The sequence below is a fragment of the Chaetura pelagica genome, unplaced genomic scaffold, assembly GCF_000747805.2.
Source record: "Chaetura pelagica isolate M959 unplaced genomic scaffold, ChaPel_1.0 scaffold139, whole genome shotgun sequence".
NCBI classification, from domain to species: Eukaryota; Metazoa; Chordata; class Aves; order Apodiformes; family Apodidae; genus Chaetura; species Chaetura pelagica.
This window is the reverse complement of record NW_009970717.1, coordinates 6,327,165-6,340,454: the sequence shown is the minus strand read 5'-3', so window position 1 is coordinate 6,340,454 and position 13,290 is coordinate 6,327,165. Positions and strand designations below refer to the sequence as shown.

Sequence of the window (13,290 nt, the reverse complement as noted above, 5' to 3'; positions counted from 1 at the left end):
CTGTAATAAAACTTGACCAGAGTCAGGGTGAGACCACAAGGAAAATTCAAAAGGGATACCTAAGACAGGAGTTGCACAGAACAGCCTACCAACCAGTAGTTTACATCTGGCCCACTGCAGAGGTTACAGTATCTAGTCCCACTGTTTAATAGAGGAGTCATAATTGAGCTCTTCTCCCCCTTCTTTCTTCTCCCCCCACTTGAAGATGCAGACGTTCTGTTTCCAGTTTTGAGGAGGGTGCGGTGGAGTTAAAGCCCATGTGCTTTACTTTGGACATGTAACACCAGTGACCGATGAAATCCTGGTGCCCTTCTAAACCAAGAAGGTCTCTTCATCTGACAAGGATGACTACTCCTCACAAAGACTAAATCCATGAAAACCAGGAATTCAGGGCAATGATGACGATGATGACACAGCCTCCTCACCCACAGTCTGGGGGAGCTTTGCTTCCCTTCATACCAGCAGCAAAAACTAATGCAGATGAGAGGTTCCCTCTGACTCAGCCAAAGCTGATGGTGTTGAACAAGCTCCATGTGCAGCAATGAAGCAGTTGGCCACCACAAGGCTGCAGCTAGACACTCATTCCAGTAACACACCTCCCAACCCTTTTCTCCAGCTAATTCCTGAGAATTATGGTCATTTGCACACAATGTAACTGGAACACAGCTCAATAAAACCTGTTGTTTCATAAGCTGTGTGGATCCATTTGATTTTGCTTCCCTGTTTTTCGTAAGGAAGATGAAAAGCTGGCAGAGATTCAACAGAGTGGGAAAATCTTCCTGGTTGGGGATCAAAGACATCAACTGATGCCAGACAAGAAAGTCACAACACATGTTTATACATAAGGCAAGAAAACATTCATACTAAGACTGTGTACCCTGAGTGGCTATTAACCCCTAAGAGACTTTAGCCCAGCAAAACCACACCATGTTTTAAAAAAACCAACAAACTACTTAAGGATAGATCTTCTGAACAAGTATATTGGCAATTCCTCCAATTAATAATTGGTGTAAACTGGCAATAAACTCACTTCTTGCCTCGGATCTTCTGCAAATCTCTGAATCACATATTTCAGCTCCCTGATTAAAAGAAAAATTAACAGGGCAAGAGTTAGTAAGTTGCTCATTGCACTTTTCACACAAGTGTCACATTTCTCTTGGATTACACTTTAAATTATATACAAATGCACCTTAAAGAGAAACAAGTTAAACTGCTTCCACAGGGAGGAAGTATGAGGTTTAAAAGTGATTACCAAGGACAGTGTCTATACAAAATAATCTAGAAAAGGTTTCAGAGGTGGGCAGTGACAAACTGGTTTGTAAATTCTATCAGCATCCAGTGTCTTTAGTCCTTGGGCTCCTGCTGTCACAGTAAATTACAAATAAAACTACATATTTTTATTGCTAACAGAACACGTTCACAGCTCCTCACAGATTAAAAGAAAACATTAGAGGCACAATATTGAATAATGCATCATTGCTATTACTGACTAGTACAACTATTTTAACTGATTATCCCCCCTTAGTAAAACAAAGAAGCCCCACAAACTTACTTTGTGAATTTCTCATGTGCAAGAGCCCTGAAATTTAAAACAGAAAACAGAAAAATATGAGGAAGAAGGGAAGTAGGGAGGAAAAAATACACCCAAAACCAAACAACCACTTTTCAGTTCTTTCCAGATAATAAGAGGATTTGCTAAGCAACTGCAGCACACACAACAAAAAGAATTATCCTTCCAAAAGACATCAGGTAAAGTCTCCTCTATTAAGCTGGGGGGAAATAAAATTCAGGAGACAAAGAAGAAAAATCACTTGGACCAAATCTTGTAGCTGTTCCTGAGTCCTGTTTTAGACAAGGCTCTGACTAAGTGGGAGCTCTGGGTCAGAAGTAAGCAAGGAAAAGACTGAAAATGCAGCTGTAGAATTAAAAAAGGAATTTTTGGCTACCTCCAAGAGCCAAGTGAATCCTATAATTGCAATGTAATTCAGGTACAGTCCCAACTAATTGTACATCTGCAAAGCAATTAATGGTCACCCTGTGGAGGGCCTTGCATCATGATATGGTTTACACCTCCCCCAGGGCTCATATTTGACTTAGGTAAATGGTGTCTCTGTTGCCTATCTCCAAGCCCTCACTGTAGCCCAGGTAACCTGGCAGAGAGGATTAGACCTCTCTGATTCAAGACATCGGGTCATTAGAGGTTGTGATAAGCTAGCAAATTGTACAATTACAGGTTGTAATGTTTGTCCATGGAGGTCTGCATTTGATAAACACTACTGTTCATTAATAGGTTTCTGAGGGAGCTTGGCTGATCTGTAGGGTAGCTTCTTCATTTAATGCTAAATACAAATGATTCGAGGCTCTGCAATGCCAGGAAAGCATCCTGACCTACTACATCTCTTACTTTACTCTCCTCCCCACCAGCTTTCCTCCCTTTCTTGTCTGCCTGTCTGTAGTTAACCATTCTTCTCTTCAGAATCATCTTGGAGAAATGGGGATGGAAGATGGGAAAGTCTTTGCATCCCTCTATATCAGCCAAAATCAACTATAGATTCTAAAACAATACTAGAGGCACAAAGCTCCTATTACCATCAGTTTTTAGCTGTCATTATATTTCACCATAACACAACAGTAACAAGAATAACTCAGTAAATACTAAATGCAAACTTACTCCTTGGGGAATGGGATAGGTTGAAGCAAGCTGGCCAGGGCTGGTCTCCAGTCATCATAGTCTGACCTGGAAGATGAACATTTTATTAACAGGTTACCAAGTATCAAATATGGTCTGTCAACAGTTAGTTCAAGGAGTCAGAAGTTTTGTTCTGCAGGCATCAACAACCCTTCTGTCTTACTGAGACACTGTAAATATCTATGGTGACATTTCCCTTCCCATTTTCTGCACATTCTCCACTGAGGCACAATAAATCTGGTATTTACAATGACCTCCAGAGAGGCCTTCCTCTTGACAACTTTAAGACATTTGCTGTGTATGAAACCTGTTGACATTTAATCACTAAGTCATACTTTCATCTAAGTTGGCAGAGTAATTACCAGCCCACTGCCATTTACAGCTCTGCCTTGAAGAGGGTTTTAAAAAAAAAAAAAAAAAATGTGGGGGGGTTTTGGCTATGGTACATGAGCCCATTTGTAAAAACAAAGACACCTCCCTACTCAACCATTGACCTTGGCACAAAGAAACGGCTCAATTTAACCAGTACAAAGTCTTTAGCTTAAGAGGTGAGAGACTAGAGAAGGAAGCACTGTCAAAATCACTAGGAGAGAGAGAACACAAACGAGGACCACAGCAGGGAGCTCAGGCCAGTGGTCCCTGAGTGTCTCCTCTGTTGTGTTAGCACCACAGCCCCCAGCTCATGCATTTGGTTTTCACCTCTGCTGTCAATATTCAGAACTGCCCTCCTACAAGGAGCCATCCATAAGGACTAGGATAAAGAGAACTAGTTGCTTTCCAGCACGTGTTGCTCAGTGCAAACCAATCCAGCAGCAAAACACCAGGGGTTTGAAGGCACATGGAGAAGCAGGTAGGGCTTCTCATGGAGCAATGGCACCTTGTGCACCCCTCACCCTCAAGTGATCTCAAACATTTAGTAATTAGTTAGCACTAATTAACAACCATAACAAAGCACTGCAAAAAGAGTACAATCATTTCAAGATGGAAGCCAATTCACTCTAATTAATACCAATGAGTACACACAGAAGTAAATGTAGTAAACCTCACACAGGGTGAAACACCTTGGGATGTCTGCAGAAGAGAGTGCAAAAGAGCCTACAAGCTGTTGATACCCTTTGGATTTCAGTTTTAAAAGACTATTGGCTGCAGCTTACTGCAAACTTGACACCAAAGTATGGTGTTTCTTTAGGAGGAACAAAGTGTAATGTTCCCAAATAGACAGTACCTACTGAAAAGATGAGAAACAGACAACATACGAACAGAAAGTGTTCCAAAATAATGCAATTTTTTCAAAGAGAAGGTTCTAAACCAGAGCAATTGAAGATGGGTGCACTTTCAAAAGTGTCATCCATTTTTTGAACCACATAAGCAAGAGATTTTCATAATTTAATTATCCAAATGACAGTTCACAAAGGCATATTTATGGACCCAAATAAAACCTAGGTGCATGAGCAGGGTATTCTTAAAAACTACATGCAGAGAATATTCACAATATAACATTCAGTTATCTCTTGCCCAAGTGTAGAATGAGTTCAGGTTACAAACATGCATAATATCTCACATCCCTCTACCAAAAGGCCAAGAACCACAACATGGTGTTGTGTCCAGGGAGACATCTCCTCCCCCACCTGCAGTTGTTAAACAACCATAAAAACACTTAGGTGCTAGTTAAGCAACTGAGGTGGTACTGGCCAGCCAGAAACCTCAGTGCTGGTTCTCCTCAAAACACCAAACAATTAACATTTGAGTTATGTTCCCTAATAAAAACAACTTGTCTATTTTCCTCTTGTTATCTTTAGCACTGGAGGCACAAAGAATAGTGCACATGAAGCTACAGTATTCCAATGAAGATACCTCATGCCCATGCCAGTTATGCTAGAAGCTATTGAGTCTCATTTTCTTCTCCATCAGGTCTCTGTCTATCTTCTCCATCTGTTCTCTGGTCTATATTTGGAGCAACTCTGAGTTAAGGGGTGTTACACTAACCTAAAGCAGACCTGAGTCCATAGCAGATAGAGCTCTTTGTGATCACCCATTCACAGAGCCAAAAGCTCCTTACCTCCTTAGACACTAATCAAATATGGAAGATCACAAACTTTGTTCAGTGCCTCAGAACAGTAAGACATGAAGCAGGACTTCATTGCAAGAGGTTGATTTTCCACTTCGTCTGTGTAAAGTGAGTATCATGAAACACCTGATGGGGCTTCTCATAGAAAATGAAATAAGTCAAAGAAACCTCTGACGTAGCACCTCTAAGATGAGCTCTCTGGGTGCTTTTAACAAAGCTTTGATTAATTAAGGCTCTCCACAAGACTATTTGTTGTTTCTGACCTACAGGCAAATTGAATGGATCAGTGACACAGAACTCTGACCTGTGCTCAGATTCATCTGAAAGGCTCCTGTTTACCTACCTGATCTCTGTAGGAAACAGAATGCTGGCCTTGGGCACCTCATGCATGGACCTCACTGCTGGTGCTTGTGTCCTCAAAGAACTAATGGGAATTCTTTTTTTTCTTTTTTTCTTTTTTTTAATATACACACCCTTTGGAATTTCCTACTGCACCAGTAGCTGATTTTTCTCTAAAAATGACACACTTTTATTGACAAATGCAAACAACTTTAAGAGCAGATTTTTGAGCAGAAGAGACCCAAAAGCCAAAAGGCTGAATTAGGGAACTCAAAGGTGTTAAGGGTGTTTTACATCCCATGAGATAAAGCACATACAAATCTTTCCTAATAGAAGCTTAAAAGCTGAAACTCACTTGGAGTTCCAGTGACATCTCAAGTTAAGTGTTACACCATTAAAATTCCTACTTGAGCAAAATGTGGAGAGTTGTGATTAGTAATAATGTGAGACAATCAGTTTTTCATGGTTGACCTTAAAAGAAAATTGCAAGAGGAAGAAAAAAGCTCATTTGTAATAGACTAATTGAAACACAGCAGAGAAAACTGGATAGTATCACACTCTGCCTTTTCTTGAAGCTGGGAGTTACTTATGGCACCCAGTTTCAGAGCAGGGCTAAGAGAGGGCAGTAAAAACAAACCATAGTCTGTTTTCCTAGGAGGAGATGAGAGAAAGAAAATTGTCTCCTATAGAATATATAGTTTGGTCACATGAGTGGAACTCAAACATAAAATCTACAGAGATCTGTAATCCCTTCAATCTGAGCTAGGAAACATGAAACAAACACAGAACAAGAATAAAACTGAACTACTTATTAAAAGCCTACAGTGTTTCTCCTCCTCCCACCTATTCCCTTTCAAAAACAGTTTCCTTCTCTCTGTGCTCATCTCATTTGCACTCTTCTTTCATTTCAGACAGTTGCTTTTCTTTTTTTTTTTCTTTTACTCTTTTTTTTTTTTTTTTACTCTTTTTTTTTTTTTTTCTTTTACTCTTTTTTTTTTTTTTTCTTTTACTCTTTTTTTTTTTTTTTCTTTTACTCTTTTTTTTTTTTTTTCTTTTACTCTTTTTTTTTTTTTTTCTTTTACTCTTTTTTTTTTTTTTTCTTTTACTCTTTTTTTTTTTTTTTCTTTTACTCTTTTTTTTTTTTTTTCTTTTACTCTTTTTTTTTTTTTTTCTTTTACTCTTTTTTTTTTTTTTTCTTTTACTCTTTTTTTTTTTTTTTCTTTTACTCTTTTTTTTTTTTTTTCTTTTACTCTTTTTTTTTTTTTTTCTTTTACTCTTTTTTTTTTTTTTTCTTTTACTCTTTTTTTTTTTTTTTCTTTTCCCCTTTTTTTTTTTTTTTTGGTCCATTCAAAGCTCTATTACCAGACAGAAGCACTCAAAGCAGGGAAAGGGAGATAGATCAGCTCTGGCTGCAATTAACAGCCACTGCGATGAGCCAGACAAAGGGGCCATGCCAGGAGGAGGAGGGAGCACAGAGCTACAGGGAGAGCACCTGTGACAAACTCCCTTGGGAGCTCCTCAGAAGGTGCTGGGCTGAGCGCTCCCCACGTGGCTTAACTCACAGGACTGGCCTTATAAAAGCAAAGGGGGAGAAAGACTCCCTGATGTACTCACTGGCTTTGAATTTAGCAGGATTAGCAATTGTAGGCAAGTAGCACCGCAGCCAACTCACAGCCTCATCTGCAGGCTCCTGGGAACTGCGTGCCAGGCCCAGCAGGTGAAGGCTGTCAGAGCAGTCACCTGCTCCTGCACCCAGCTCTACTTACCCAGAAACCTTTTTTAGGGGACTGGTCAGAACACTGGCCAACCACAATAATTAAATAATCCCCAACTGTGGTGACTTTGCCTTTGGGCCATCGTCACTACTGGCCTGTCAACATCACACATTTTCCTTCCCAGGGATCACCTTTCACCAAAATGAAAACCTGCCCATATGTCATGTGCAGCACAAACAATCCAAAACATATTAGCAGCCCGGGGCAACGCTGATAAACATGACATAAGAGAATCCACTTGGGATATTCAGAGCATGCCACTGACCTATTGGGGAATGCAGGGAAGGCAGGGGAAGCTCCAGCGGGCACTTGCGTTTGGAAAGCTGTCAGTCTTATCACTGAGAGACTGCAATCCCCAAGTCCTCTGTTTTCAGATGATAATAAAGAGAGACAAGAAGCAACTCCTTGGAAGCAGCTTGCTTTTCCAGACCGAGGAGCTTGACAAGACCAAAAACCTTTTTAGGTAACTCTTCTAATATCAGATAACAGTAAAGTGACCAAGGGACCCAGACGTGTACCTTATCCCTTCTTTCCCTGCCTCTAGGTCCAACTCCTTTATATTACATGACACAAAGTTTAGCTCAGGGCTCCATGGCAGGATGAGAAAAATCCCCATGAGACCACCTGTCATATAAAGCACAAACTTGCTGTCTGCAAAACAGTGAGGAGTCTTTTCATGATTAGGCTTCTTTTGAGCTGGACTTCTTTGTTTTTTCAAAAGAAGAAAATCTAGCACCATTGAAAGGCCCTAGAACGGTCCTGCCTCGGCTGCTGGGAACAGAAAAGGCCTCCACTGCTCACAGCTGGCATGGTGGCTTCAGGAAAAAGCACTGCAAGTTTGCCCAGGAGCCAACTCTACCCCGGTCAGACAGCCCCATAGAGAGGTACAAGGGTTTGGGCATCTGGAAGGACCCTTTGCCACTACAGGCAGCCATGGAAACAAAAAATAACACAGGCAAAGGGCCACAGCTTGCAATACAACCTCATCACAGCCACAGCCTCCCAAGAGGTTTCTGCTCTTGCAGCCAGTTCAGTTTGCCATCTGTTGATCCAGATTTCACTACAGCCACAGTTTAAGTGCTCCCCCTGTACGCCGGGTGTTGTCGGGGCAATCAGTGGGGTCCTTCACATCGAGTTATCCAGACCAAGAAAAGGACACAAACCTCCTTTACTGCAGACTTCTCTAAATGTAGTTGTGCAGTTCAAGCACAAGTTTGGCTGCACAATAAATTCCCTAGTGCGTGGAAACTTATACATGCATGTAGGGGCTGGGCAATGCTGAGCAGCACAGAGCCCCTAATTTAATATGATGAACAGAAATATTTCAAATAATTTAGTGCATTTTCGATGCACCAGCTGCAGCACTGATGCCAGTCAGTGCCTCCTGAATAACACTATCAGAGTCCAGAGCATGTTAGGGATTATTGTCACACAAGTTTGATCCATTTTTGAGCGCACAACAAAAAAATCACATTCAATTAGAGACTGAGTCTTCTTTAAAATCTCCCCAGACTTTGGGTCCTCTGCCAATGTCTTTAAAACCATGATTTTCTGTTTTACTTTAATATGCAATAGCAGTGTTCTGTTGCTCAACTACATTAGAAAAGGGGTCAAAGACATCCTTGGTGGTATGATAACAGCACACAGACGAACTGTCTAATCTGCCTTCTGTGCAAAAAGTGAGGTATTACAGTGGTTATTAAATAACTGCTGTTGCAATTTTATCAATATTAGAAGTGGGTTTTTTCCCACAAAAAGTAAGGATTGTGTAGGAGTTAAGAGAAGAATAAAAAGTCCTCTTATGAAGATTCTGTTAAGAATTCTGATTTGCTAGCCTTTCAGTAATTAAAATCTGTCTAAATAAATTACTCCCTGCCGCCCTAAGTTAATTATGTAAAAAAGATATCATTATTGGTGACTCTCTTTTTTGATGCTGATATTGAGTCAGACACCTAGAAGAACAATTAAATTCAATGCTAAGCAACTTATTTATGTTTGGCTTACCACTGTTCTTATTAATAACATTATCTAAGTGACTGCCTGCTGAGAGCTCGTCTCCTGGATAGCAGTTGTTTTATAATTAATGTTTTCTTCCTACTAGCATGTTCTTCAGCTCTCTTTCTTCATTTTCTTGTTTTCTCCAAGTATACTAATAGTATTTAGTGCATTTAGTATTTAGTTCAAGAAGAGTGTGAGCATGCAAGATTCAACATCACAACAGCATTATCTTCCTTTTTCAGAGTTCAAAAACCAACATTCAAGATCATTACCTATATTTTATGAGTAAGAAAAATGAGACACAAAAAGAAGTGACATCTAAAACCTCTTGAGACGCCAGTGGCAAAACCAGGATCAGAACTCATTTCTGTATTAATGCTTTCAGGTTCAAAAAACTTCAAGGTATGAACAGGAACGGAAAGGAACCCAAATCAGTGGAGCTACAATATACACCAGCCAGGGCTCTGGTCCTATGTTCTCCCAGGTTGTGGTTCCTCAAGCAGGGCGTGGACCCTTGGCAAGGCAAAGGCAGTCTAAGGAGAGTTGCACCAATTTTGTAGTGTTGCTGGTCCTTCACTACACACATCCTGTGCGTTTCACCCTTCAGAATTACCATTGTACAAGATGAAAATTGGCACAAAGCTGTTCTGCACCTACAACCTGTGTGATAACAGTAAGATCCCCATTCTCACTGTTGCTATTGAAGAGCTTGATTTTCAGAAAGACAGCAAACACATTAAAAAATGTTATTTTAAGGTATGCAGAGCAATAAGAATTCTTTGTGCAGGAAATTATATGGGAACTGAGACCTGGCATATGAAATGTTTAAAATGTGGAGAGACTGTGAGGAAGAACATGCCCATTCACCAATTTCTTTATGAGTGTTTCACCTGCATGACGAGATCAAAACAGTCAATGCCTAGTGAGTCAGCATCCAAGCCAGCACCGAGACTCAGAGTATTCTTAGTGTTTATGGAAAACATCTAGAGTCAAGGGGACAGGATGCTGCCTGTCAGGCACAGAGTCTAGCACAGACCTGTCATTCCTAGCTCCATCTCGGGCAATCCCAAGAGCCCTGGAGGAGACAAATGGATTTTTGTTATGTTTGTTGTTTTTTTTTCTGGTGGGCAAGAATAAAAAAGAAGCCACTGGCAACATCCCATCCTCTGAGGCTCACTGTACAAATAAGCTTTCTGTTTTCATCTTCCTAATGCTATTTTTAGAACACACTGGCAGTGCCAGATGTCTCCTTCACAGTCTGGCCCCTAGAGCTGGAGTTAGATTTATAACCATGTGCTCGCTGGCCGCAGATGCTGAAGATGACAGGCCTGTGGGAAAGCCCCCCATTGTTAAGATTACATTGTTTAAAAAGCTGTTTAAAATAGCTACTCACAGCATCTTGAGTATTTCCACATAACAGCCAAGGATCCTGTCTGCCTGGGCACTCAGCTCAATGCTCATGGTGCTGCAGGTAGGACTGACCATCAAGCAGTCAATCAGGTTGGGCTCGCTGTCATTGCCAATGTTGGCTGTCATCTTCTGATTAGCGGTGTTGTTACGCTCCACTTCCACGTGGATCTCACTTGAAGTGACAATAACTGGTTTGAGACGGGATTCAGTCAAGGTGGCCTCTTGAGAGACCAGGTCAGGACTGGTGTGGAGGAGGCGGAGGGGGAGATTGGGCTTTCGGTCACACTGCTGCTGGCAGCCATTCCGGATTTCCTTCAGGCTCGGCGAATTGTCTCGACTGAATTTTAAAAATAGGCAAAAAATTTCAATATACAGACATAATAGCAGAGAGCAGGAGAGAGAGAGCAACACTGAGAAGCCAAGATCTTTTGCAATTTCCCACTGCACTTCACCCCAGCCCATCAGATTGCTTTCTCCTGGGTAATTGGATTACTGAAATCAATTAAAAACATTAAAAGGCTCCAATAGGACTGTTCTGCAGCCCCCATTCTACAAAGATTTCAGCTTTTCTTTACTCTAATTGACATGCCAGTTTAGTATAAAGGTGAACTTTCACATCCAAGTTGCACAGAGCTGTAACAGAATCCATGCCCAAGTATGTATCTGGCTACAGTACATGCCCAGACATTTGTCCGCAGCCCTCGCGTCTGGAATTTTTGTTGGACATTAAGCAGCCCCTGTCCGTGCTGTACCATGAGGAAAGTCAGATAGGCATAAACAAACAGGAAACCTAGCAGAGGGGAACCCTCAGTGCCTAATGGAAACTGGCTCATGTGTCAAGAACTGTGGCCTCTAATTTTGCATTAAGTCAGGAATCAAAATTTCCCACAATAATGGACAGAGCATTGTGAAACCAGCTGAGGTTCAAAGCTGTGGATACACAGGAATTTATGCACAACCCCTTCTTCAAAATCTCATCCTTCCCTTTTGCTTGAGGAGTAACACACACTTCATGTGCCAGAAAGGGAGCAACATGGGCACTGCTCCGGGTAGTGCATAACTCCCAGAGACTCTTGTAGAGCAGTCTCATCTTCTGCTGGCCTCAAAAGGCTGGTTACAGTTGTAGCCTGCCTTAGAGAAGTACCTCAGCAGTGGCCAAGACTAGCATACAGCTGGTTGTTGAGCTTCAACCTGGAAGTTACTGCAGCTTGCAGCTTCTGTTTGGGGAAGCTCTGAGCTCCTCAGCTCCTTGCATCACCAGCACTGCCCCCCTTTTCAAGCATGGTAGCCAAACATGCAATCACACATTGCCATGGTCGCTGCCTCTAAAGATGCCACAGAGACTACAAGTGAATGAAGGTTCAGCATTTTTCCAGTTTTCAAGCACATAGAGTGTAATAAATACAGTCCTGTAGCTACAAAAATGTGCATGAGACTTGACCAGAGCTCCCACATGTATCACTAGCAGTGAGAACAAAGACACGCTCTCCCACACCCCCTCCCGTGCTCACACTGATCTCAGTTTGGATGCCACAGGTTTGGAAGTGAGCAACATGTAGTCAGCTGGAAATTCATACTGACCTGTTGATAAATTCCTCATAACATGAATAAATGGCTGCTAAGCAGACAGCTACAAGATTTGGCAGGACCCTGGGATGGGGGCATTGTCCAGTCGGACCATGCATGCTGAAAAACAAAACCCAAGATGACATCATTCTGAAGAAGATTTCTGCAGGCAAGAGTCACACAGAACTGGATAGACAGCCTTGGGGAAGGGCCTTCAGAAGGGCCATAATGGAGTTATGTTAACCCTGTAAATCCCCACCCAATAGCCCTATTTATGAGGAAGGCTAAGCTGCATCCTCAGTTTATTGGATGTATCTCCCCAGTCCCCCCAAAAATCTCACACATGACTGAGCATAATTTGGTCTAATGTTAATGGGAATCTCTCTGAGTCAAAACATATAAAAAGAATGTACATTTGCTTCTAGTATGTAACTAGGCAGAAAACCCCATCCATTCTTGAGAATTAGATTTTAAAAAATTTAAAAAGATACTTCAGCAACATTTCCTCATGGACTTTTCTAATTTATTTGCTGTTCACCAGCACCAAGAAGAACCAGCTCTTCTTAACAGCCAGCAAAGAGATGAGCAGGGCTAGGAGAAGTAACAGAGTAAAGCATGTACACGAGTTTGAAAATAAGCTCTAAATTAGATGTAACTAACCTATGGATAAACTTCTTCACCACCTCCATTCCAGCATTCAGCTCATTCAAAGCCAGAATATACTCCTGAGTAAACAGCCGCAACCGAGGGCACTTCCCAAAATCCTGTCCGGAAAGAAGAGACAATGAAGATGGTGAAACATGCCTGGAAACTGGGTTATCAAAAGAAATAACTTAAACACAACCAAATTCACTTTGTTATTAAGCTGACAGCTGCAAGAGCACAGTATTACTCCATGCTGAAATAATATTCTTCCCACTAATAATGACACGCTTTCCAACTCTCCTCATTTTCCCATACCCACCTTGAAACAAGAAATGTTTAGTGGGGAAAAAAATAATCCTGCCTTTATTTACATTTCTTTAGTACACTTCACTTTATATGTTTATTTTGAAATTCATTTTTTGTTGGTTTAGGTTTTTTGTTTCCACTCTTAACAGCAGTTTTTAAAAAATGCAACTCAGAAATAATTTTTTACTTCCATGTCTGACATCATATCTATTGCGGCTTTAGAGCAAATCTTTTTGTTATGCAATCAATAAATTATCAAGTATAAAACTTGAGGTCATTTCTTTCTCCAGGGATTTTAGTCCATCTATAATGTAAATTTGACAGGTGAGCTCAACAGTCACTTTCTTTAAATCCTGCAGTCATGAAGGCACCTGCTAACTGAAACCCTGAATCTCCTCACATCTCCTGCTATTTTTAGATGTGAAAGGAGTAAAACCTGCTGCCTGGTGAATGTTATTCCACAGCACATTTCTTCACATTTACACAGGTGTAAC

General features: G+C 41.1%; 1 protein-coding gene across 1 annotated transcript in view; it reads right to left on the bottom strand.

Annotated features, from left to right (window-relative positions):
• Positions 1–13,290, bottom strand: part of CMIP (c-Maf inducing protein) — a 68,796-nt gene that overhangs the window by 12,786 nt on the left and 42,720 nt on the right. Inside the window, exons 7-12 of the mRNA XM_010006194.1 lie at positions 12,506–12,609; positions 11,861–11,965; positions 10,263–10,616; positions 2,672–2,737; positions 1,553–1,579; positions 1,031–1,079 (exon numbers count right to left, since the gene is read on the bottom strand). Coding sequence (XP_010004496.1) covers positions 1,031–1,079; positions 1,553–1,579; positions 2,672–2,737; positions 10,263–10,616; positions 11,861–11,965; positions 12,506–12,609 — 705 coding nt within the window. The remainder of the gene's footprint in view (positions 1–1,030; positions 1,080–1,552; positions 1,580–2,671; positions 2,738–10,262; positions 10,617–11,860; positions 11,966–12,505; positions 12,610–13,290) is intronic.